Source organism: Osmia bicornis, chromosome 8 (genome assembly GCF_907164935.1).
Source record: "Osmia bicornis bicornis chromosome 8, iOsmBic2.1, whole genome shotgun sequence".
Lineage (NCBI taxonomy): Eukaryota > Metazoa > Arthropoda > Insecta > Hymenoptera > Megachilidae > Osmia > Osmia bicornis.
This window is the reverse complement of record NC_060223.1, coordinates 11,040,094-11,066,509: the sequence shown is the minus strand read 5'-3', so window position 1 is coordinate 11,066,509 and position 26,416 is coordinate 11,040,094. Positions and strand designations below refer to the sequence as shown.

Here is a 26,416-nt window from a genome sequence, read left to right as displayed (position 1 = left end):
AATCACGAAAGCAAACTCTCTCGTAAAGCACCCTCGCGAAAAAGTCAGTTCACCTTCGTCGCGGGTGCGACGGTGAGAGGGTTCTCACAACCAAAAAACTATCCACGGATAAAGCAGGCATTTATAAATTTCGTCGCAGCTATTATTCTTTCCCCAAGAATCTGTATTTCGAGGAGAATTTAGTACTTGCAAAACGAATGCATCCTCACAACCGGAGGGTGAGAAGAGGGGTGAAGAGGGTGATATTTTGACGTCGTCGAGGCTTGGCCGAATCAAAAGGAGAATCAAATTGCCGCGGCAAATCCAATCGGGAACGTGTTAGCACAAAAGGGGTAGCAACCCTCTTTCGATGACACACTCGAACCAGGTGCTCGCGACTCGAATCGAGACAACACCACGTATCGACCAACCGCTCTCCTCTTTCTCTGTGTCTCGTCTTATGGAGTTGAAAACCGAGGACAGGAAAACTAGAGCAAAGAGGGAAACTGTCAGGCCGAAAAACTGGAGTTGTTGGGGGTAGAGTAGTCGAGGAAAAGAACGATGGCACCAAGTTTGATCGAGAATAAGGTTGATGGGGAATCGAAGAAACAGAGAAGAAGGAAAAAGTAGTTGCATCAAGTAGGTAGGGTAAGGTAGGGTAAAGTCTGTTTCGAAGTAGCGTTGATAAAATGAAGAGGTGTGAATTTCCGTGATACGGATGACGGATAGAAATAAATAGTAGGAAAAACGAAGGTAGATTGTTCTAAGATGTAGAGCACGAAAGTGAATGACCGATGAAAATGTGAAAGAAACTTTAACGTAACCTACTAAATATATTAAACAACTATTAGAACAAGTGGAATGGATAAACTTACTCTTCTTCCAATCCAAGAAAAATAAATTAAATTATTCCAATTAATTTTCAGAGCGACGACATGTGCAAGAAGAGGGAAATTGTAAATTGTAGAACAAATGATACTGAAACAGTGTTATCTGACCTCTTGAATGTAACACAGAAATTTAGAGGATTCGTGTCGATGGCAATGACAACAGGCTGGCGGTGTATCGCGATGCTCAACGAGGCATATGGCCACCATGTTGTGCCAATATCACATAAGGCTGACGATCGTTGCACATGTCGAGTCGGAGGTATGTATGTACATACAAGAGGTTCCAACAAACATGCCCATGCCTGCTGTGGCACGAGAGTCATTTGGCAACTGTCACACATAAGAAGGGTTGCACCCTGATTGCTTTCTAATCGATTTTCTACTCTCCCTTTTACTTCCGTATCGAAACTACGTATCGTTTACTTCGTATATCTAATCGTAAGAAATATCGATATGCGATGGCACATCAATAACCAAATGACAGCGAACATAACTTTTGAAATATTGTTTTTTTTTTTCAACAAACTTATAAATAAAAATTCAATTAAAATTAAAATTTCCAAGGGCCGTTAAAAAATAATAGTGCCCTAGACACATCTATTTGAACATCTTACGTTACGTTATCGAGGCCCACTCATTTCCAGACTCTATCATATAGGTACCAATTTAAATTAGATCGACGATAATTTCTATTTTCCTCAGCTCGTTTCCGTTCATTCTTCATCGTCTTCCGTTCTATCTATATAATAATTCGACTTTTACGAATCAAATGTACATTGTGCATTGAAATTGAAAATCGATACCCGTCTAGCGTCTTCGAGCTATTTCGTGGGTACATATGCTTTTATTTACGCCGATTATAATTATATGCCGATATAATTATTCATAGATACGATTACGTACTTTTGTGTGAGACAGGAATGTCTCTCTTATTTCGTTAATATTTTCTTGACATTTTTAGAAAAATCATTAGATTGCATTTATATTTCACGCCGATCATTTATATTTACCATATATTTCGGTGATAAGTGTTTGCCGTTGAAATATTCAGATTTGACAGCTGTGAGAAAGTAAAATTTTTCTCGACAAAGCTCTTTTCCGGTTTTTGTACCCACCCGTTTCATCTCTCTAGCTAGCCCGTTACCAGCTTTCCTTTTTCCTTCTATTGTAAATCCTACTTCCTTGAATACATGGTTTTACGAACCTGTCGAGAGCGTGAAGACGTAGATTCAGTGTCGCGTCTCCTGGATGCCCGGAAGTCCAAGTGTCACGACGTTCCCTTAGAGCCACAGTATCGTACCAGGCGGCAGTGTAATGTTTGATGTAGGATCCTTGTGTGATTGCTGGAAGCAAAAGAAAAAACAATCGATAATATAAAAGAGATGATTTGAGATAATTATAATGGTTTAATTAGAATGGTTTAACATAAAAGGGAAATTATAATTAGGAACGCCACTAACAGGAGTGACGCGTCGAAGGAACGTAAGATTTTCTCGCGGGTAAAACGATGATAAACTGTAGAATTTTCGGAGGAGCTGTAAAACGCGACCAAGCACACTCCCGGTTGAAATATCAAGGGATCTGAATGGAAATTATTTCCGAGGTAATACATTTTCTCGATTCACCGCGCCCTATCTTCCTTCGCCCCGTGCCGTTTCATGCACTTCAAGTCGGCATTTATCTATTTACCGCACGCAACGCTAGAACGATTTCAACCCCTCGAGCTTTCAGTCCCGAGATATTATCGTTTTGCTTTCATAATGCCGGTAGGTCGGCTAGGTGGTCCGAGACTAAAGCCGGTGACTTATTTCATCCTGGCAGGTTGATGAATCACGGCTGATTTGTCGCGAAAATTCAACGATATCCCCTCTTCCTTTACGATTTTACGATTTTACGATTTTACGAAACAGACAACTTGATCGATTACAAACGATCGTCGAAGCTTTCACCAAGAAATTCGTTTCCAATAAAATAGATGGCTGGTTCCATATACATATGTAAGTACATACATAATATTATAAAGTGATGAGACACTTGATAACTGTTGAAACAAAAGGGACAACGTGGACAACGTGATTCATGCGACGCGACTCATCAAAGGAAACGTTGAAAGCGGAATTAGATTAGACGTAATGGCTCATCCAGATCCTTTGTTAATTCAATATCTAGTTGTCGATAGGCGGTAATTACTAATTTTGCAGGGACCATGGCCGAATCGATATCGGGTTGCTAGACGTACGTAGTTTAGATAATTTGCCGTACCACATGCCAGAAGTTTGTGCTCGTTAAGTACCATATTATGTATGTAGTTTAAACTGTACGCTAGCACCGTGTACGATAATCAGAGAATCTCGAGGATCAAAGCACGACTGGTTCTAACGGGGCTGTAAATGTCATCCTTATTATTTCATAATTAAAGAAGAAGAAAACAGTTGCAAGTAGTATGTACCTAGTAGTAATATTATTGCTTCAGACTTGAAGATATCGACGTTTTTCTACTTAATCGTTTCTGGGTTGAAATGAAATTTGCCAAGCAAGTACCTTACAATTAGACGAGGTTCGCCGAGTGTTATTAAACTATTTACCAGGTAAATATTTGACTTTAATAATTGCAAGCTGTTACCTAGGCGAGGAAATAAACGCGGGTTATTATCTTCGAGCGTCTATTTTGTGAGGGAAACTCACAAACATAGGTACATACATGTAGTACATACTAATTTATAAAAGCGATTCAAGTCGAGAAAAATTAGTCTTGTCGTTAGTTTGCATAGGGCGTAGACTGTAGACTGTAGACTGTAGACGGAATCGGTTCGTTGCCATTTGTCACGAGCGTTGCGAGGCCACTTATTTGTACACGTCCGCGTGCTCGTATCCAGCGACGATAGAACGCAACTGCGCCCCGAATTTACCAGACTGGGAATGATCGATCCTCAGAGGGGGTCAGCTTGCTTCGACGAGACATTAGTCCTCGTGCCATGCCGTGTTTCTCTTCCTTTTATTCCATGTTGCGACTGCTTTATTGCGCTAGCTGCCCGTTGGCAAACGTCTCTGCAGAACGTTTCAACGTTCGTCGAAATCGAACTACATACCTACATAGTAGCAAGGCTCGATATTACTCCGTCGGAAAAGTAATTTACGAGCTCGTTCGGATTTCATCGGGACGTTCTTCGAAATTGAACGATCTACGAGGCTTGATAAAGGCTTGTTTTTCTTTGTCGCGTAACGGACTAGGTATGTCAGTTGGTTGCTTTACACGCGCCACCCCTTTTGTTTGTTCGTTCGTTCGTTCGTTCGTTTCACGTTGTGAAAGCCACAGTTTTGCGTTTTTCGAGACGGAATTGGGTCTGGATGGAAAGAGAGGTGCAACTTTCAGATGCAAGGTTTCGCTGCTAAGACAAAGAGACCAGTTTAAAGCTTCCGTTAAAAGTAGTTTACAGTGATTCCCTTCTTTTTTATTAACAATTTCTTTCCCGACAAAAACGTCCAAGTTAATATCAAACCACAATATACATAGGTATTATGTAGAATGTAGATTTTTTTGAAAGCTTCAAAACATAGGTAAATATCCTTTCCGATTCAGATAATCGGTCGAACGCGTCGCTCGATGGAAATTTCCGGATAAATCTATCGGTGAACGAACGAACGAACGAACGAACGAACGAACGAACGAACGATCGTGGCCAGAGCGATATCGGCGCGTGCACGGTCTACTAAAATTCGCCATATCTATTCAGCGACCGGACGAGAAGTGGCTATCGAGCCGATTTTTCCGGCCGCAACACCAAGCCAGCCAGCCGGTTGTCATAATTGCGTTCGCCGATTGACGCGGATTCCGAGGTCGACGCGGCGCGCTTCGAAGCCGTTCGATCGTCATCAATAGGATTTCGATGGCGATCCGATTCGTGAACAATAACGATTACGATTACGATTACGATTACGATTACGGTAATGGGAAATGATAGCAACGGCTTTATTTTTGCCCAACTCGATATCCGCTGCGATACGCTCGACGGACGAACTAAAAGAAATTAATGGATCGGCTATCGAATAGCCGATTCTCTAGACCGTTTCAAACGATTCTTATTATTACAAGAGAAAAGATTCAAGTGGGCAAGTTTAATTGGAACACAATGTGAAGGTTAACCACTGCCACGAGAAACACGATGAATCTTGTAGTTATCGTTTTGAGGAATCCTTGTTAGTCGACAATGTTTTCCGGCTATTGTGGGGAAAAAGGGACCACGAGTCGAAAAGCATCGCGAAACGAGTTTAATGACAAAGTGAATTAATCATGGAAACCGGCCACGATGGTACAAGGTGCAATTATATCGCGCAAAAACCAACCAGTGGAAACCAGCTCTTTCGAAGATTATGCTACCGTTTTCGCAATAATACTCGTGTCTAGCTTAGTTCTAGCTTTCTGGATGTCCCGGGGGAACAATACGCGAAATCCAGTGGCGGCGAATTAAATCTGGCAGAAAGAGAAACCGTAGACGAGCAAAGGGATGAATTGGTGAGAAAACGAAGCGAGCGTTGGAAACGCGTAATGAACTTGCCGTGTGCCGGTGCCACGAACTGCCGACAGTTCAGCAACCCGACAGAATTTCCAGCAATTAGTTTCCATTTTCCTCGCTCAGGTTTCTATCGCTATTTAACGTCTTCGTCTTTTCCTTCAAAATGTGTGAACATCCTGAAAGTTGGCCTTGCAAAATTCGCCTTACCCCTTACACAAAGATGATTACCGCAACGAGTATGGTACAGCTTAAACGCGAAACCTTCGAGATAAAAGAGTGGAAATTTTGAGCTAGGCAACTGGTCGAGGTTCTGAAAGGTAGCTTAAAGCAAGTTTCGCTTAAAAAGTGACGAAGAATCTGGAATTTATGAATCACTACTATGCCTATATGGTAAATTGCGAACAAGAATTGACAAGTTTTCACCTACTTTTCATTATTTTCGCACGTTATTGTCGCACCTCTATCTGATTGAACGTCATAAATTTATCCAGCTACCTATTTCGTTAAAATAGTTCTTAACCCCACGGTAGATTTTACTGAAGCAATTGAGCAATTAAGTTTATTCAACCCTGAAAACCCTTCTAGCATTGCACGTGTTATATTTAATTTAGAGAAGCAGTTAATTTCCCCTGATATCTTTTACTTTACGACGCGACGTACGTATTAAGGCGCACAACAAACTGAAACGTAGGTAATTGGCACACAGCTCAGCTAAAACGCTCGATGAGATTCAAGTTGAAAACACGTTGGAAATAAAATAATTTCTTTTTCACTTCCACGCGTAAAACATATGAATTTGACGAATTGAAATTGTATAACAAAATTGATTGAAACGTGTTCATGTTTGGTAAACGTAAACCGTTTGCAGCAATCGCGATATCGATAAACTGATTATTGTTTCTATTTTATTATTTCATTTCAGCTGTAGAATTGCATTGCAAGCGTTTTCCGGTAAAAACGCGACTCGAATTGCGAGTAGTAGAACAATCCGTTAAAGGTCAGCCACCATCAAGTAGTACGTCGCGGTCGCGTCGCGTAAAAATATTGTACATTTTTATGTACCTACTCGTATGTATGTATGTATGTATGTATGTATGTATATACATATATTATTGCAGGCACTCGTTACGGTTTCCTGATAAATTTTAACAAGGTAATTAAAACGATCGTCCACCTTTTATTCATTTTCGCAATACGTCGTTAATTAACTCGATGGAATCAACGAAATGTAAACATTAATTTGTTCTCAACATGTTGACTTTGTAGAGTAGAAACAATCGTGTCTAGTACGCGATAGGTAGATTCCAGACTTAATAATAATATAAATTATACACAGACGTATAATACATTTATTGTAGGTACATACATCATTGATGTATCTTTTATTTATTAGTAGATACAACTAAATGAAATTTTATTCGATGCTGATCACAGTGAAGTTAAACCGAAAACTGAAGTTTATGTATGAAATTTAACGGTTCAAAGTAAGTTTGTCAGATAGTGTTCCGGCGTACCGGCTGGAAGAAAATACCGTCGGATATTTCGAAGACAGTTCGTAGAGAAGTAGCATTTTACGCGACATTAAACGAAATGGCCACGATAAACGAAGTGAGGAGAGCGTAAAAGTGCTATTTATCAGGTTGGATGAAAGTGATACGAGGAGAAAACGTCGTTTTCAGCGCGGTCCGCTCCCGGTGATGCGAAACAATTAAACTTTAATCGAACTTTCTGAATTGTCAAAAGGTCCGAGTTGAAATTGCCACATCGGGCGGGGCTAAATAAATTTCCCCATTCGGTATTCCAACCGCTTGCCTGCCACCCAGCGGGCTGGCTTTTCTGCCAACGACAACACGATTTCCAACGCGTTGAAGGAAGCCGAACGAGCGCCACTCATATTTACGCTTCCATCGAAATTCAAACTTTTCATTTGCAAATCAACAGTTCATTTCTCTCCAAAGTCCATCTAAACCGGTAGAGAACTACTATTTCGATCGTTTAAATAATTTTTTTCTGTCCTTTTCTGTCCTTTTCTGTCCTTTTCTGTCCTTTTCTGTACAATTCTATGCCGAAATGTGAAAGAATAAAACTTTCTAAATCCATACATATGCATTTCGATCCTGACGCAAAGCAATCGAATAATAAAATTAAAGTAACGTTACACATGAAACCGGATGAATTATCAATTGGCCCGGATGCGACAGCCCGTGACACGAGGTGTCAGTCGCAAAATGGACGATCGCGGCACGCAGATGCGAAGCGAAATATTTCGAAAAATAATGTTCCGCCGCCGCGTCAGCAATGATATACATTAACAGTACAGTTTTTCCCGCTCCCGCAAGCGTTTTACAACGCAATCGTCCGGCCATTTCGTCCTCATTCATTCCCCGTTCCCTCGTCCAACACGTACACATCGTTCCTGGCAATTTTATTCGCCCTCTCTTCTCTTCTCTTCTCTTCTCTTCTCTTCTCTTCTCTTCTCTCCTCTCCTCTCTCCACACCGCGCAAAGTCCGGTTGTTACCGCCAATTCGCATTATCCAATTTTTCGTGTGTCACGTACCGTGTCCCCGATTCGGTAGGTTACTTTCTCGCTGCAATTACAGAGCACAGTTGCTCTCTTTTCGGCGTCGATGTTTGCAGACCGCGTCAATTTGTCTCATTTTTCAAATATTTTCCTCTTCTTCGCAATCTCTGCGTTTTCGATACTCTTTGAAGAAGAAAAAAGGGGAGACGGAAGACCCCTAAACTCTAAACCGGTGCACTCTATGTCAGTCTATGTGATTAGACCATGGAATGATGAAGAATATTTAGAAATGTCAAAATAAATAATTATATGATGCACCTATTGTATACGAATAGATCATAGTAATACCATAGACCATATGTATACACATAAAGGTCCGTCTGAAATTTTCTCCTCCATTCTTCCCATCGCGATCAAACTTTTCTTTCAACGCCTTAGTTTTTCTTTGCATTTCCACTTTTCCTGGCCTCGTTTCATCTTTCTGCTGTATACAGGACGGCATGCGGCAGCTCGATTCGAGGAAAAATCGTTGGTCTACCAGCAACGAATTGCTACTAATTCACACTGCGAATTCTTTCTCTTCTCAGAAGAGTTTCAATGCCAGCTAGCCGGTGACCATTTTTCTGCAACCCTTCCTGTTCCACCCCGTTCACGATTCTCTTCAACAGTCATTTCTTCTCTTTGTTCCTTCTCGTTTTTCATTCTTCTCTTGAGCATTTTCAATTCCACGACGCGCGACGCGACGAATAAAAGGCGTCGCGTCGCGTCGCGCCGCGTCGTGTCGCATCGGATCGTGTTTCGCCTTAACTCTCGACCAAACACGTAGCCAGCGGAGATTTACATTGTTCGAGGTGAATTTCTGTTTGCACAGGACGGACAGTTCGCTTTGCGTGGTTGGTAACTTAAATAAATCCGGCATAGCGCAACCTGCCCTGGCACGACCGCGTGCTTTCTCGGTCTGTTTAAGTTTGTGGGGAGAAAAAAAGGATTCACAATGCGTGCACGTGTATACATACACACGTATGGGCACGTTTAGAGATTTGCACGGATAAAGCCACGAAGGAGGCGCGAAAGGTAAATTCGGCTTAATTATCGATATCGAAGAGCTTGACGCAGAATCTTCAGGAAAGAAGTAATCGCTCCGTTTAGTCATTAGTCGAACCCGAATCGAAGAAAAAAGCGTTTCGAATCGTCTGATGAAGATTTGGCGAATTCTCTCTTCCTCTTCGCTATTTACTTCCCTTTCCGAATCGAGTCTGCTAATTCGAGCAGTCGAAGCTTTCGCTTTAAAATGAATCTAATCTCGCCAGCCCATTCCAACTGGAGCCAGGAACCATCCAGTCGAAACTAGCGATCGTTTTTTGTTACGTTCGAGCGGAACCGAGCTGAACGGAGCAGGTTCCCCGCGTGGACCGTTCGGATTTTCAGATGTCCTAGTCAGAGTAGGAAAGTTTACGGAAATGGAAAAAGTCTTGAAGAAGGTTCCCTCTCGAACCCCTCCACGGTCACGTGGATTATTCTTGCCTCACTCTGGCAAAAAGTCGATACGCCACTGCGGCGAATTTTCAACAGCGTGGCGCGGCGCTGTTTTCACATTGGCCAATTCGCGAGATATCTATTCAACTCTATTTGTCTGAACTGGGAACCAACAAGATTTTAACATTTTATAACCTTGCGAAAAATGTTTCTCAATCATCCCATAATTATGATACAACGATGAATATCATATCATATATTTAAACTTTAATCTGTATTTGCCTTAAGTGATGTGAGTCAACGATGGTATCTGAAATTGGTAAAAGGTATTCGTCTATTAAATATATCGTTTTGTCGGGAAGCTTAACGATTCTAGGTATGTACATAAGTAGCATTTTAACGAGCTAATTTTGTACAGTTTGACGGCGTCAGCTTCATTGAATATCGGCGCGGCGGGGCACGGCGGGGCGCGACGGCGAAATTACGTCGATACGGTTGGCCGATAAGTGAAAAATGATGCACCGGAAATCAGGTTAATGTGTATTTACGACCAGTTTCAAGTGACTGGCTTTACATAGTAGACATCGGGTTTGATGGCAATACGGGATACTATCAATCTCTCGCTTCCAATCTCCCTGCCGCGTATTATGCCAACCTAATAAAATAATGCTGTGCAATGAATTTATAGGTAGCATCAGGCAAGTATTCGATTCCTGTGGAACATCGAATGCGTCCACTCTCGTTCTCTCTCACTCTTGGTTAACGACCAACCGCGCGACAAACCGATAACAACGTACAAATTTCAATTAGCATTCGGTGGTAGCAGTGTATTTAATTGTTGCACCACCGCATCAAGTGACTTCACTGCGCTGCGGTTCGATTCGTCCTCGATAAATACAAAGATGATTGGCAGATTTCTAATTGATGGGAATTTCGAAATTTAATAAATATTAAGTGGAACTGAATCGGTTCGTACTCGTCGCGTCGTTCCCAAATAATTGCGCGATCGAATTACAACGGTGTATGAGTAGACGATAATTAAAAAAGGAGAAAGAGTAGATTACACCGTTTAGACGGATCGCTGATCGAGCCTGACGCGTATCCAACGCGTCGCGTCGTAAAAATTCATCGGGTAAATTTACGAGTGCAAGAGCCTCGAAATTTCCGGCTAACGATCCGCTTCGAGGGATAGGATGCTAGGATAGAAAAGGGAACGACGAGTTTAGCGAGAGCTCGCCAGTTTTATTGGAGGCTCGTTTATGAGCAGTTTGCCAGTTGCTCTTTTACGAGGTATCGATAAATAAGCGAGACCGCTCTCACTCGTGCGATAAAAGTAGAACGTTCTCGTTCGCGCTCCTATCGACTCTGTGCCGTTGCATCCGAAGGAATTAGATCAATTGTTACATGCATAGTTGCTGATCGAAATCTGTAGCGAACACGACGGGTGATTCCGTTGTCTTAAACATGATAACATGACAAGCTTGCCGCTGCCAATTAGCTCGGATATAAGTACCTTACCCTTCCCATCAATTATTAACCCTTCTTTTCCATCAAAGGACTCTCGAGGCAAACGCCTCTTCCAGCGGTCCGGTCGTCTACTACGTGCTGATTAAATTAAATCACGCTCATAGCTCGACGTACATCCTACAGGCGTCCTCTAATCGAATCCAGCGCCGTTAATACGCTGGCGAAACTTGGTAACGAATTAAGAAACTGGCGGCCGACTCCTCGCCATGATAGTCTTTAACCATGTTACTGAAACTAGATCGATTACGCTTCTAAGGGAAGATCGGTTTCACCATTATCACCCACTTTCTTTGTATTCGCGAAAACATCTTATAAGATTTGTTGCAACTACAAACGTAAAATGTAGGTAACTCGACACAGTTTACAGTTTACGCTTCTTCTCTTGAGCTGTCGAGAAAAAAAGAAGCGTTTGATGATCTTTGGAAATTCTTATGGTTGCTCATTACAATGAACGAATACATACATATTCGCTATGAAACCACTTAAAGACGAAGAACTTCTCTATTCGGAACTCGTTAAGATCCTCTTGAAAATCTTCTTCAACCCGTTCTAGACTAGCCAAGTGTTTTCTTTATTTTCTTCCTTCTTCGTGGTAGGAAGAATACATTTTCCAGTGGCACGATGAAAAACTGCAGAGGGACGGATCGAAAAATACCTGAGAGTGCCTGGACTGAATCTTCATCCTCCCCATAAGTTATGCACCCGTTCATCGTGGTTCGTGGTTCGTGGTTCGTGGTTCATGGTTCATGGTTCGTGCTTCGTGCTTCGTGCTTCGTGCTTCGTGCTTCGTGCTGGCCACCACGGTAATAAATAATTTATTCCAGGAATCTCGTACGATCCGTTAAAAAATCCAGAAAGAAATTGAAGCTTTTAAGAAGAAGAGTGAAATACTAATGGTTGTGGATAGTGAAAATGGCATGATCAATGTGTAATCGGGCCAAGTGCAAGAAACTAGTTGGATCAAATGAATTTTCTTGACGGTAAAGATCCCGAAAAATGTGCGTTAGATATGTAGAACAGAAGACAGCGAAATCGGTTTAATTTCAGAGGAGGGCAGAGAGGGAAATTAGAATTTGCAGGATGCTCTCGATCTTTCCGCGTTTCCGATGGCCCTTGGGCTCGCAGCTGCTGCCACGCGATAAGAGGATTTCACAATATCGAGTTACGAGCGTGTGCAAAGTCGTTACATCGAGGTCGAGTGCCCTTCGAGGGCCCTTTATTCCGCACGAGTACTGCCAGGAGCAGCCACCTTTCGAGACCTTCTTCCCTCCTCGTCTATTCGTGTCCTCCTTGCGATTTGGTTCTTCGAAAAACCGAGTGCTCTCCAAGCGAACCAGCCTGCCGCCGATAACATTGCCGCTGATAACGTTTTCTTTATTCCCGATCTGCGCCTCGAGTGCCATCTCCAGCAAAACATTCTGCCGCTATTGTGCCAATCATTTCCATCACAGTTTAAGCTTCGGCCGTTCTATGTACATACATACATACATATACACGATTTTGCCACTTGTACATATCTATAACTTACATAACTTTACAACTCGATTTCTCGGATAAGGCGGCAAGTAAAGTAAAGCATAAGTGCTTGACCAAACGTCCCTTCAAACCGTATGAATATGCAATTTTATATTCCACGTTCAAGGTATGTATTGTACACGTATGTTATGTACTTGTAACCCTCGTCGTGAATGCATCTCCTTCCTTCTCCACGGAATTATCAGTGTCGCGATGCCAGTGTTAACCAGAGTCACTATCTTTAGCTCGTGTAATCTTGCTACCAGCATCAGAATTACTTGAATTACATCCAACCAGGCTTTCGATCCTCCTGCCCTTCTTATTTAACTGGTCTTCCGGTTTCAAAGCACCGGATGCGCCTCAGGCTGCTGTCTGGCTTTGTCTCGTTTGACCTGGCTTTACGCGTTCAACTTGCTCGCTAAAATCTTTTCAAACGAATCTTTTGTCCTTTACGGCCTGATTGCACACCGACGTAGATTATCTTTCGAACGCGAGTCTTTTAACAAATTTTTCTCACGTATTTTTGCAATTTTTCCTTCATAAGAAAAGAAAAACACATATTCTTTTGTTTCTCTGTCGGTTTTTCAAACAATTCCCTCGATTATCGTCTAATTTGGGCTCCCTATCCCAAAATCGCGTCGCATCGTTCAGTTCCCTTCCGCGAATAAATTCCAACCACGTAACGGGGGAAAGCAACGGATGACAAAATTACGGCACCGCGGTACAGCCAGGAGGACGCAAACACAGGAACGTTGGAATTTTTTAATCATCCAACCAGGTTCACGCGACGCAAAGTACACGCGCGACTTTCATTTCCTGCCATGCCGGTTAGTTTCGCGGCTCGATCGAATAAATATTCCAACCGCGTACAATTTACAGCGTGCCTGTCGAAAATTAGACCGATCCATTAACGGGACACCGTCCAACGTTTGAAAAAAAAAACAAAAAAAAACTAACCAACATCGAATGGATAATCGGAAGCGTTTTTAGGATTATGACAGTGCAAAGTAAACAACTGATGCAATGTGCGAATATTTGAACGATTACGAGTATAGTACTATTCGTATACCTACCGTAAGTAACTATGGTCGGCATTAGTAACTTTTCAAATTCTTCGAAAAGCTACCCTTTTCGTTACGATACCATTTCGAACGATACCCGTTCAATTAATTCTCCTTAGTCAGAAATGAGAAACTCGAATGAGAATCTGGTTCCACGCGTCCTAATTAATGTGTCCATTAATCGTTGAAGCTTCAAAAACGAAGAGTTGTCGCGCTTTTTTTCTGGCCAGGAGAACCAACCAGATTAATTCCGGAAATGGAGGCGCGATTACGCGAGCAAAGCCAAGCAAAGCGTTTGCGAAATCGAGCGTGCCTTTTTCAGTTTGCGAGTCGCTCGATGTCTTCCTTTCCACCCGTGAGCCTCGAAGAAAGCACCCTTGCACAATAGGGGAGAACTGTGATATCGATAGAAAGGAAATCTCTTTTCCCTGTCGGTTGATTTTCAATGGGAGACCACTTTTTTCCAAAGTTTCAAAGTATTCAGCCCGTTAATTGTTTTCGACGATTCGCTTTTCAAAATTGTTAAATATTATTATAATGTCTCTTGTACTACCGAAAATTTACTTACAAACGTAGGTAATTTCTACGCGAAGCTTAATGAAAAAAAAGTATAATTTCATTGTAAATATCTGATTCTACTGAAAATCATACAAAGACGCTTTTACTATCTTACAGAAATAGAGTTTAAAGCGGGGGACAAACGCGTTTCCAACGGAGGCAAGTAATACGTTAAAATTTGAATCAAAGCGAGGTAGTTGTTCCGTGAATGGAGACAAAAATACAGAAAAATCTACCGAGGAAACCGGTATTTCCTGAACGTTAAGCCGCGGCGTGCGTTCTACATCGCCGTCACTCCGGACGCGACGCGACGCGACGCAAAGGATGCCAGGAAAACGGGGACTAACTTTTCCACATCGGATTACCAGCACCGCGAAATGGAATAACTTTTTCTTCTCTTTGTTAAGCCGTTATCGTTCCTCTCTTTTATGTATAGCGGACTATTTTAAAGTGCGATGTTCGCATCAACCGTTCGGATAAAAAAGGAACGGTTCTCGTTGCTTGTAATTTCGATAGAAAAGGAAAAATCGACATGGTCGGAGAAAAAGATTACAAGAAACTTTGAACGAACGCCCAGAGACAAAAGAAAAAACGTAGCTATAAAATGTAAAACAACGTTGACAAGGCAAAGTATTTACTTGATTCTCAATTCTTGAAATGCAAGGGTGAATCAAGTTTCCAACCTTTCCTTTTAATGAGCGGAAACTTTTAGAATAATCCGCTTTGAGACTAACAACTTGACTGATTTTTAATAACGAATTTAGAGCCAATTGTGCGAGTACATACTTCTTTGGTGGTCTTATATTTTAATTAAAATTTGTAATCGATTGTACGTACAGGATATACCTAGTTCATAAATTGAACCGTCTTTTAAATGTTCCGTATAATATTAAAGAAAAACTATTTGATAAAAAGGTCTTTTGTACGCCAACTATCGACAAAATTATTCAGCTTCAAAAAGAATATGTAGCTCGAACGACCGCATAATCGTCTGTTGCGGTCTCGTCACGATACAGGGAAAGGGAAAAAAGGAAAAAAGAAAAAGGAGCAATAAGAAATTACGAGTGGATCGGGCACTTACCTTTGTGTGGTATTAGCGGCCAGGGATGTAACGGGGAGCCGGCAACCAGCCAGACACATGCCAGCAACACTCCGAACATTTTCACCCCCATCCACTTCGGACAGACGGAAACTTCCCTGCTTGTCCTCTCTCCACCGCCTCCGCTCCCTCCGCCCCTTCCTTCTCAACCTCCACCTCTTCTTCTTCAACTTCCACGTTGTACTCTTCTCTTCTCTTCTCTTTCTCTCTTTTTAACCTCTTACGTTCTTGTCTTCTTACCCCCAGCCCCCCCACCCCTCCCCCCTCACTCCCTCCCCCTCACTCTTCCAGACTTTTTCGACTCTAGCGCAACCAACCAACCAACCGACCCCCAAACGAGGGGATGAACACGCTGGCTGGTCGAGCCAGACGACACGGATACCGAGCAACTTGTGACCGTTCGAGTCTCTGACTCACGTTATCAAACTGGTATCATACTCTTTGAAACTCGACGACGAACACGGCTGTTGCCTTTTCCACACTGAGAGCTTTACACGAGTCGATGAATCGAACGAAACCTCGTCCCTGTCCTCCGGTCGTCATTACTGCCCTTGAAAACGATCAATAAAGTGATATTTCTTTGAAAAAATTCTTCACCATCTTGTCGCTCCTCCTTAAACCTTTGCATTTTTCCTAGGAACTTTAGATTCGGATGATGATTTCGAACAAAGTTTTTTTATCTATTTCAGCTTGTTTCAGCTTGTGAAAGTAACATTTTCGAAAACATACGATTCTCAACTTGGTCTCATTTTTGAAAGGAATTTACGAGCATCGTGAATTCTTTTTCAAATTGTATAAAACAATCGATTCGTCCCTGACGTGATTTCAGATATTTTGATGTGTTTTAAATATTCCTCGTACATATCCCATCGTTATTGAAACGACACTACTCGATTCTATTCACATCCTGGCTATTTTTCTACGTTATCCTACGTTATCCTACGTTATCCGACGTTATTGTCATTCTTGGCATTGATCTACCAACGTTCTAGACTACTATCTGCATCATCGGTGCATCAGACCCGATCAAACTCCATCATCATTGTCATCTGATAGTGTATTCTTCTCTTCTTTCAAATCTTCTTTATCCGTGCACTCGATGAACGAGATACTTCGTGATGGATGCATCCCTGGATCGGCTCAAGTTTCGTTTCAACGAGGATTTCACTGTCTAAAGAGACCAACTATCTTCGTTCTTTGATAGAAATCTTAAATCTGAGATTCTCATGCTGTGAAACGAGTTTCTTCGACTTGTGGTGTACAGAAACATGTGTACCGAACTTGTTGCGGCTCGCCAACGCTTATTAAACTTTCCTTTCGCGCCAGGACGAAGGAACTGCTGTCTCGTGGATTCAGACCAGGACCACGTAAGGAAAGACATACTTTCTCGTTCCTGCCATAATATTCGTCGAGAATCTCCGGCCTTCTAATGAAATACTTCGCGTGGCTGGTTGGCTGGCTATTAAAACAGCCACCGAGATGAAAGGAACTGGCTGTGATCGGATTCGAGACGAGATAACTTTTGCGATCTTATTCTTCGTGGCGTTTATCTGAAAAAGAAACAATTGTGGACCTAAGAACAATAACTTAAATACTTAAAAACTTTGGTGTAACATAAATTTACAGAGAATGTAAATCAATGAAAATTAGACGAAAAAAAAGTATTGAAAAAGCTTTGGAAAATTGATATTCTATAGCTCAATGAATATATCGATAAATGATCGTTAATAACTTGTGCCATCACTACGACCAACCCGTTTCTCATTTTTGTCCTGACCTGAATCGTTAAAAAAGGTTTTCCAGAGTTTCTTTGGCTTTTTCTTTGTATAATTTTTTTTTTTTTGTTTTTTTTTTTTTTTTTACTGTATTAGAAGTATTTAGAGAAGTTACGTTTTAATTGGATGTACATATGTATAAATAAAATTCGCCCCGTTAACAAGCAGGAGCACGCATCTGAAAATGTTTTGTGGCGAAAAGGCTCTCTTTCCCTCTGTTGCTTTGTTTGCGCTTCGTTGAGAAGCTCGATTTCGAATTATAATTTAACTGCTGTTGGAAAAGCAAGCAGAAAATTTATAAACGAGTCATGGCTGCTTTGTCACGAAGGGAAATTTTGAAATTAAAAAATTTACAATTACTTTTGATAAATATTATTTTATAGATGAATGAATAAAATCTTTTCATTCTTCGAAGGCAAGTACGAGATGGTTAGCAGATTAACGTGAAAGAACTGCTTCCTGTTTATTATACTGTAGGTACTCTGGTTCCATTAATTAGTCATATAGCTAGTGCTAAATATTTCATCCCTTACAGTTCCTTGCGTTTCTGCATTGTTAAGGCAATCCAATTAAACGAACGATTTATCTTTGTCCAGCAGGGACAACGATCACCTCGGGCGTATTAATTAATTTGTTTGAAAAAAAAAAATACCTTTTATTTACGATACGCGACGTTTATCGCGATGCGTCTTTTGTATTTCTTAAACGACTGGGAAAATTTATGTAATTCTTTCTATTTCTACACATTTCTACGCATAAAGAACGCATAGAGAATTTTTTTTTCAATGAAACGATTAAAGAACAATTTTTCGAACAATAAGAATTCTTTCTACACTAATAAAAGCATGTTTACAAACTTGCTGATTGTTTTTCAAAACAGATAGTAGGTAGTAAAGAAAGAAAAACGTTTACTAAGTATCTTTCTCTCGATACAGTAAGCACCAAATGTTTTTCCTTTTTGTTAACACACCCAAGTACAATAGACTCGGTGCAAGCAGCGATAGTAGCATTATTTTCGACCCAATGGAACCCTGTTTGTTCCCGAAAGATAAGGAAACAGAAGAGCACTGTTGTCACAGATAATACAGCAGAGCAATATCTTTGCTGCTCGAGACAGGAAATACAAGCAAAAGACTATGACTATCTAAAAACGAAAGTTGAAAACGTTCCGTGCAACGATTTAAAAAAACATATACATATGTAGGTATATAGGTACACACCTACAATCCAACAACAAGTGTTACGAATTCCGAACGAACCGCTAACGAAACGACAGATACAAACAAGCTAACGATTTCATTCTTCATAGTGAAAGGCTGGATCGTTTAATCGTTTCTAATTGCAAACTGATTTGTATTCGACATGAAACAGGACTGACTACGATCGAGATAGGACACAGAACTAATTCGGTAAAGAAATTACTGAATTTTAATTGCAACCCTTTTCTCCTGGGAATTGTTTATCAGCTCTGCAAGCAGCTTTTTAATTGGCGTGTTTCTTAGCCACGCACCTCTATGCATACCGATTTTCTACTAGTTTACCCGACGAAACGTAATTAACGATTTTTCTTCCAGCTTTTTTCCATTGCAAGAATGAATTTATCGTTGAAGGAAAATAGGCAAAACTTATTTTCTCTTTTTATACTCTAATGCAAAAATAACTACTCGTCGCCGTTTTCTTATATGTATATATCTAATTAAGTAGCTGCTACGGCTGCGAATAACGACAAAAAGAGAGGCCGAGAAAACGTTGTTAGGTAATCTGCTTCATTTACCATGTACCATAGGTACCGTTGCTCGGCAAGGGAAATCTTTTAACAATAGTGCTGCTGCAACACTGCTGGAACTTTGTACCATTAACAAATCGTATTTATCATAGACATTCAACGTCACTACCGCAATTCCCAGAAAATTTCTCGTCTAGTGGTGACGAGACGACGCGCGACGATCACGATAGGAAAGGAAGTGTTCGTTGAAGAGGGTGCAGCCAAAAGAGCGAGCGTGACAGTAAAAAGGCGGTTTTCACGCGGCTCCACTTTGCTGGACACACCACTTGCCGGTTCATCGTCTTCCTGCTTTCCTTCATATGGTCCACTTCACCAGCGGTGTAGCTGAATGCTGACCGTTTTCTCGTAAAACCCGGAAACCGAAGAAAAGATTGCTTGAAAATTAATGGACCTAGAAACTCGATATGTATGTTAGTAGTTCATCCCGTTTCTAAACCTGGTCCTGACCAGTCCAATGAAACTTTAATCGAGCAACAATAAAGAAAGAAAGAGATTCGATGAGGTTTCGTTTACGAAAACTAGTTGCAAGTTGGATAAGCAGAAACTTAATCATAAATTAAATGAACTTGGATCCATTTAAGATCGTAAGCTTAATTATAACCGTAATCGCGTTTTAAACTTTACAGTAAGTAACTTTTCTACGCTTTCTTCGTTCTATTCAGTTTAAATCAATTTCTTCTCTCCTCTATTACATCTTCAAGGATGTATTTCAACAATATAACAATACAGATCTCTCTTCTATTTATAAATAAGGTATATTATATCTATACTTTATTTTCTAAATGGCGCACTCAATGGACTTTCCAAAGATACGATACGTGTATAAATATGTACCGGTGTTTGCGTAATTGGAGCACGTTCCTTTGAGGCGCAAACACGTATTCTCGTTATAACCAATAGAGGATTTTATAAATTCTCCGGGTAATGAGACTCCGCAATCCTGGCTGGCTAGCTAGCTGGTCTGTTTTAGCCTAGCTTGGTCTTGGCTTCTCTCTCTACATTCTCCGGAAAATTAGAACGTGTTTGCGAGCGATGCTACGCGATAATAAATTTAATTAGGCTGACTAACGAAACAATAACGAAAGACTGGTTAATAAATAGAAGCAAGATAAAAAGAAAGAATTCTGTCCATATTTTTTCTCTATTGTTTACTCAACCTTTTCATTCGTACAAACTTCTTGAAATTCGTACAGGTTACGTTTAAAATTTTCAACAACAAAGTTTCACCTCGTGGAACGAACGGATTGCAAATTGACATTGTACGGTTGAAAAAAAAAATAATTTTTAGTAATAACAATGGTATTTGTATCGCGGGAATCGAGTGCAAGATTGTAAAATGGTAAAAGGGTTTACGACGTATGTATACTAAACAATTATATTAAAATATTTTGATCTATTTAAGAGTTACGAATGTATCTTGTTGAAAGTATGTATGTAGACAGAAAGCAAATTACAAGGGTTTTCTCCGTTCTCCGTTCTCCGTTCTCCTTTCTATTTTCTCGACAAATCCTGGGCGCTCTGCAGGATTCCCTGATAGAGCCAAGCTTAAGAAAAGCTGAACGTGGATTAATTTAATCTTGGACGTGCAGGTGCATCAGATTAACCCTCGTGCGTGCGTCTGCTTATATGTAGAGAGATCGTTAGTTGCGCGACGTATTGACGAGCGATAATTTCACCGGTAGACATGTCTCGTTTCAACCTCGGACAATTAATTTACTTTGTCGATCCTGCGACTGACTTCGCGTCCTGCGCTAAGGATTAATCTTCGATGAATGATTATAATCACTATATGTAATGCGTTAAATCTTGCCGGTTAGTCTGATAGCATTAAAAAACGACGCTGTAGCTGGAGTTTGATTTATTTAATGGACAATTTTCCAAATATTTTCAATATATGTATAATAAAACGAACCAGCAACGAAGAAACGCGGATAAATGACTCTATCAATTTCGATAAAATTACGTTTACACGCGAACACAATGGAAAACGCGTGAACAAAGGTGAACGGTACTGGTGAACATTTAATTCGTTAGAAATATAAAACGTGAATTCAGGAAAATATTTTCATTATGCGTTTTACTATATTTTTGTAGACACTGGAAACAAGCTTGTTTCCAAAGTTACAACGAATAACCTGAACCTGTATGTATGTATGTATGTATGTATGTATGTATGTATGTATGTATGTATGTATGTATGTATGTATACATGTATGTATGTACATACACCGAATTAATCACTATCGATCATTTTTTTTAAGGTGGAAAAAAAAGTATTCAAGTATGTAGTCAACTTTTCGTTGAATGAAAGTGGGATTTGAAATTTTGCCGAAGAAAGAAAAGTTGTTTCACAAAACCGTTTGTTTACAAACAAAGAAAAAAATGATATTTTGGAAGCAGAAATGGAACCATGAAATGTTTGCAATAACGTAAATAATACCTACATGTAACGAATCGAGTTTCAACGGGCAGTTAGCCCGATTACCATTCCACTTTTTATTTATTACAATCATTCGCAAGCCTGGACTAATTACATAATATATTTGTAAATTGTAAATCGCATAAGCTGTCCTGGCTCATTTGAATTCCCATTTAATTAAGCAGATGCTTGTGTTCCTTAACTTCAGAGAGCTGTCATACCGTTTCCTATAAGTTGTTATATTTTTGAAATAAAATTCACAATTTGGACTGGAGGGAAATATCGCGAATAATATGCAAATTATGCGGTACACTTAATCTTGTTTAACCATATCTCTGTGTATGACATAAAATAGACCATTAAGGGTGATAAATGTACGTATACGATTATTAATCGAGATGCTAAATTAATAATTTGAGCAGGGATATTTACCTATGTATTTGTAGGATGGCTGAGCGTGTGAAAAAAAAAAATGGAATAAATTGCTCGTTCTATGAAGCGACAAACAATCAGAAATGAAATGAAATTAAATTTAATTTGAAATTTTCATTTACCACGTGATGGCGTATCCAATTAGAAAACACGCGATCCGTCGAATGCTTGATAATTCTTCTGCAAACGAAACGTCGCTTTCGCCCTATTTTCGAGCATGCACGTTTCGCGAAACAACATACGAACCCCACCTTGTTGTATGACGACATTAACGGGATAGATTAGACGAAAGAGTTAAACACTATTTTTATTGTTCGTAACAAATGTCCATAATGTCGATGGAAATACTTTAGCGAGGGTATATTGTCGATATACATTCAGCCACCTGTAGCAAGATATTGCTTCTGTCTTATCGTGAAGCAAGGCGGATGGAAAATAAATAAAGGCGGAAAGCAAGGACTGTGTGTTCCCGGTCGTTTCAGGGTCCGTTGAATGAGACGGCAAGAGAGGCGGGCGGCTGTCCGTGGTAAGGGGTGGGAAGGAGTGGCAGCAGGATTCAATTACCCCGGAAGAAGAGCAGAATTTTGTATCATCCCCCAGGCACGAGTACAGATTTTCAATGAATCTTGTCTGATTCTACGTGACCGGTAGGCCGAGTTAGTTACACGACCGACTCCGACCAATTGCCTTCGTTTCTGCTCCGTCTACCCCAACCTCTTTTTCATCGTTTCCTTCCTGCTTCCGTGACCTTTGTCCTGCCTCTTTTTCTCTCCGTCCTCACCACACAGTTTCTCTTTCAATCTTGATTCTTTTCTCTAACTGCGGCTAATTCGACAGCTATTGGTTGAAATTTCCGAACGAACGTTTCGATGATTAATTCTTCCTACACGATACATAATAGGATTACAACTTTTGGAAATTTCATTGTGCTCAGAAAAACTCGATTCACTCGATTATAATTACAGTTCCGCTGATTGTTCATTGTTTAATAAGTCTTAAGTAGATAATGAACATTTTCCAAGACCAGGAAAATGTAGGCTCCTAATTAATCGTATACATATTACATTTAGAATAATAGTTTAAGGAAAAAGGGATTTAAAACGCACTTGTTCTTTCTCTATACATATAAATTTTTATAATTCATCTTTGAATTATAGGTAACCAGATAAATAAAACAACTTACTTAGAAATCGAACGATATAAATTTCGAAATCACATTGACCCAGAAATGATCTCGTTTGATCACCGTGTCTGTTTGCCCTGTCGCGTTTCCAACGACCTAAATATTAATCCCGAGTGACTACATATTTATTAATCACCCATTCCCATTCCGTTTCTACTTGACGAGAGCTCGTTAAACGCTACATTATTATTTTGTTCTTCCTCGAAGCTTCTTTTAAAATCGAAGGTAAACAACTGGCACACGTTACACGTTACACGTTACACGTTACACGTTTCACGTTTCACCTGTGTGTTACCACTTCCAGTGAAACTGGATTTCGATTCCTTCCGATAAATATGTAGTTGGAAGAAGAGGGTTGCAAATGATAACATATTTGAATTGTGAAACTGTCGAATTGAAATTGATCAAAGAATTTTCAACATCGACAGGAATTTCATATGCTACGTACCTATGTATATTGTTACTAATATAGGTAACATCAAAACGGACAGGTTTTTAGTAAATTATACGATTCACAAAGGAATATCTGTCGGGCACCGGAATCCGTTCAACGAACATCACGTAGCTACTTTTAATTGAATTCGTGCTGCAACGAATGAACGGTCGTGTATGCTGAGAGATAATCGATCTATCATCCGGAACCACGTAAAATTAATCACTTTTGCCGCATGCTCAATTTTCGTCAGGGAAACGCGTCCTGATATTCCCGGAATTGAACTGTCTTGCCTCTCTTCCGTTAAATCAATTCCGTGTCGCGCGATAGCAAATTGTTATACAGTTGACAAAATTAATCTCCAATCCGAACGGTCCGTTGTGTCGAACAAATAAATTTCCTACTCGTATTCGAATCATACCAATGTAGGTACGTACCTATGTATGTAGTAGATTGTTTGACAAACGAGCAGATATTGGCAATAGCAATATTGAATATACGTATAATATGTATGTATGTATGTATGTATGTATGTATGTATGTATGTATGTATGTATGTATGTAGAAAACGCAGGATGGGTGAAAATTTCCTTATAATTTTAATGTTAAAAAAAGTAGAAGAAAAAGTTTCAAGGTTTTGAAGTCAACTTGTGAGTTGTGTTAGTTTATCAAAGGCGTAAATGCGAAGAGTTTAATTACCAAAGATGCGGCTATCAAGGGTCTAATTATCGGGCAGGTAGTTTCCAACTAATTGTAAGTAGCTAGATATCAAGAAAGTTAGTTACAATTTAGCATCTGGTCGCTCAGGGACTGAACTGTCAAGGATCTATAAGCCGAGTATTCAGGTATTCAGATAACAAGGAAAATCAGCCAACTGCCACAGGCCGATTTCCATAGAATTCTACCACGACATATTTTACAGGTTATAATGATAAATAGCTAGAGATAGGAGAGCAGTGACTAGTAAATAGAGTCCGAACAAACAACCCCCATTATTCTCTCGATATTCCGCTGATTAAAATCCTTCTCGTCCGTGTTCTAGTAGCACGTCTCGACGCACTTGATTCAATAATTTAGCAACGGCAGCGTCGATCGCTGCGTCGCGTCGCGTCGCGTCGCGTCGTTACAGCGTCGTTCCGTTTTAATAGCCCTCCACCTGTTGGCGGGCAGATCGCTTCAAAAGTCGCCTCATTTACCATTCCATCTCTCGCTTTTTCATCCTAAACATTCTCTACGCAATGTGCAATCTATCTACCATATTTGAAAAAAATTTTCGTTAAATAATAGGTAAGTGAAAAATGAAAAATTAGCAGCGTTATATTATAGAATCGATTACACGATAAATTGTTTAGAAAAGAACGCACCCTCTGTTTACGAGGATGATCGAGGAGAGAGGGAAAAATTAGCGACATCACGGCTCTTTCTCGGAATGAGATGTTAAGCTCAGTTTGGATGGCGAGCTTGCGTGCGAAACGCTTAAAGCTCGCGTGGATTATTGTGCGGATCGGTGATCAATAAGGCTGACTATGATGGAGTAGCTTGACGGCTTGGCATATTAGAAAAATTACATTGTAACCGGTTCCTAATTCAGGAGATACGCAATTACAGTTAACGTTTACCGAATTGCATTTTCACTTGAAAAGTTATTTAACTTTCGTATACGTTTCTACGTACATATTATCAAACGAAAGAGGGAATGAGACCTTTCCTGAATAGAAGGGCAAACGTTTTTTCAAGAAAATTTGCAATAAATCAACGTTTGATTAAAATTAATTTGTACCTATTAAAAGTTAATTGTTTCGACAACGATACTTAAAATGTACGATGAATGTATTATAATATTATTAAAAAAATTTAATTATAAATATTATCAATATATTTTCCATAAATATTTTAAATCTTCTCTATGCCAGCTTTCTCAGAAAAGAAAGCCTTAAATTGTCCTAAATAACTTTATTTCTATTTACTTAAAACTTAAAATGATTTAAGAAATGAACACTTGAAAACATCGGCCATTTTGATCAGATGACCTCGTGACCACATCACGTGATACATACACATCTTCCCCGTAAAATATTCTTTTACGATTAGTTAAACTTTATCTGACTGAGAGGAAACCAATCTTTTCACCATAAATTTCTATTAATCGACACTACGTATGAAATATAATGCAGAAATATCAATTTCGAGTTCAGGCTTAATTTCAATGTCAGAGATATTTTGAAATATTTTTAATTTGACGCACCACCGAAGGCGACCGCCGAACGCCGAACGCCGAACGCCAAACGTCAAATGCCAAATACGTAAACATTAATATGGTTACACTATGCTTAATAAATACCTACTTTCCACACGTATAGGTTTTGATGAAAGAACTTGGTTTCCTCTGAAGCAAAGTTGATATATATGTATGTTTCTTCTTAAATGTACTCACCAATAGCCGATGTTATTTCCAGCATCGCCGGGCAGAGCTCAGCATCGTCGCAGTCATCGTTTCCATCGTTTTCAACTTCCTTCCGACATTGCTTTCAGCCTGTCACGAGATCACATATACCAGAGGAGCAAAGAAAATCACGGAAAATATCGTAATCTCGCGAGCGATTGTCACATGGAATGTTTCGCCTTGGTTCAACGAAACAGTCAGTCAAGAGTCACGTGTCACGAACCGTCGACGCGTTAACAAAGATTTCCGAACACGCAGTTATTCGCTCGATCAGCGCTCGAAACGTACTACTACGCCGACAGCAGCTCGAACTACTGCCGGGCCGCTAGCTCCCCCCACCCCACCAACTCTTTCTACCCCACTACTACCGCACTGATAAGCGCGAAGCGGCGCGGCGCGACGCGACGCGACGCGACGCGACGCGACGGAGAAACGGGTAGAAAAGTTGTTACAACTATGTAAATAAATACATATCTAAAGTTTAGTTATTTAGTTTGACCACATCACTGAGAAAGATGGGTACAAGTAAAACGGGATGTAAAATATTTAACCAAGAGTATGTACTTACTATTTATTAAAGGAATACGGTTGTAAATGATACGGTTTCAATTAAATTTTCAAATCACAATGTGAAAATGCATCGTATTTCTTGTAATTTGATATTTAGCACGGAGAAAAGCATATTTTAATGATCCGATAATCGATATTTAGCATCGGTTTACCAGAAATCAGCACAGGCAACCTGATAAAATATGTGTAACTGATTTGAAAAATTCATAAATAAGTCTTTATATGTAGAATATG

The 26,416-nt window shown here is 40.1% G+C and overlaps 2 protein-coding genes across 5 annotated transcripts in view; both read right to left on the bottom strand.

The window, feature by feature from the left end:
* LOC114876424 (disintegrin and metalloproteinase domain-containing protein 10-like) overlaps positions 1 to 15,353 on the bottom strand; it is an 83,781-nt gene extending 68,428 nt beyond the window's left edge. The window contains exons 1-2 of one of the 2 annotated variants that reach the window (XM_029187892.2): positions 15,124 to 15,353; positions 2,074 to 2,212 (exon numbers count right to left, since the gene is read on the bottom strand). In XM_029187892.2, the coding sequence (XP_029043725.1) occupies positions 2,074 to 2,212; positions 15,124 to 15,214 (230 nt within the window). In that variant the 5' untranslated portion in view covers positions 15,215 to 15,353. The remainder of the gene's footprint in view (positions 1 to 2,073; positions 2,213 to 15,123) is intronic. The other variant, XM_029187890.2, reaches the window with a different exon arrangement.
* Positions 15,354 to 16,070: 717 nt separating this feature from the next.
* LOC114876439 overlaps positions 16,071 to 26,416 on the bottom strand; it is a 61,347-nt gene continuing 51,001 nt past the window's right edge. For 2 of the 3 annotated variants that reach the window (XM_029187925.2, XM_046286777.1), the window contains one exon: positions 16,071 to 16,691. In XM_029187925.2, coding sequence (XP_029043758.1) covers positions 16,494 to 16,691 — 198 coding nt within the window. In that variant the 3' untranslated portion in view covers positions 16,071 to 16,493. Of the gene's footprint in view, positions 16,692 to 25,603; positions 25,908 to 26,416 lie in introns of those variants that run through there. The other variant, XR_006829622.1, reaches the window with a different exon arrangement.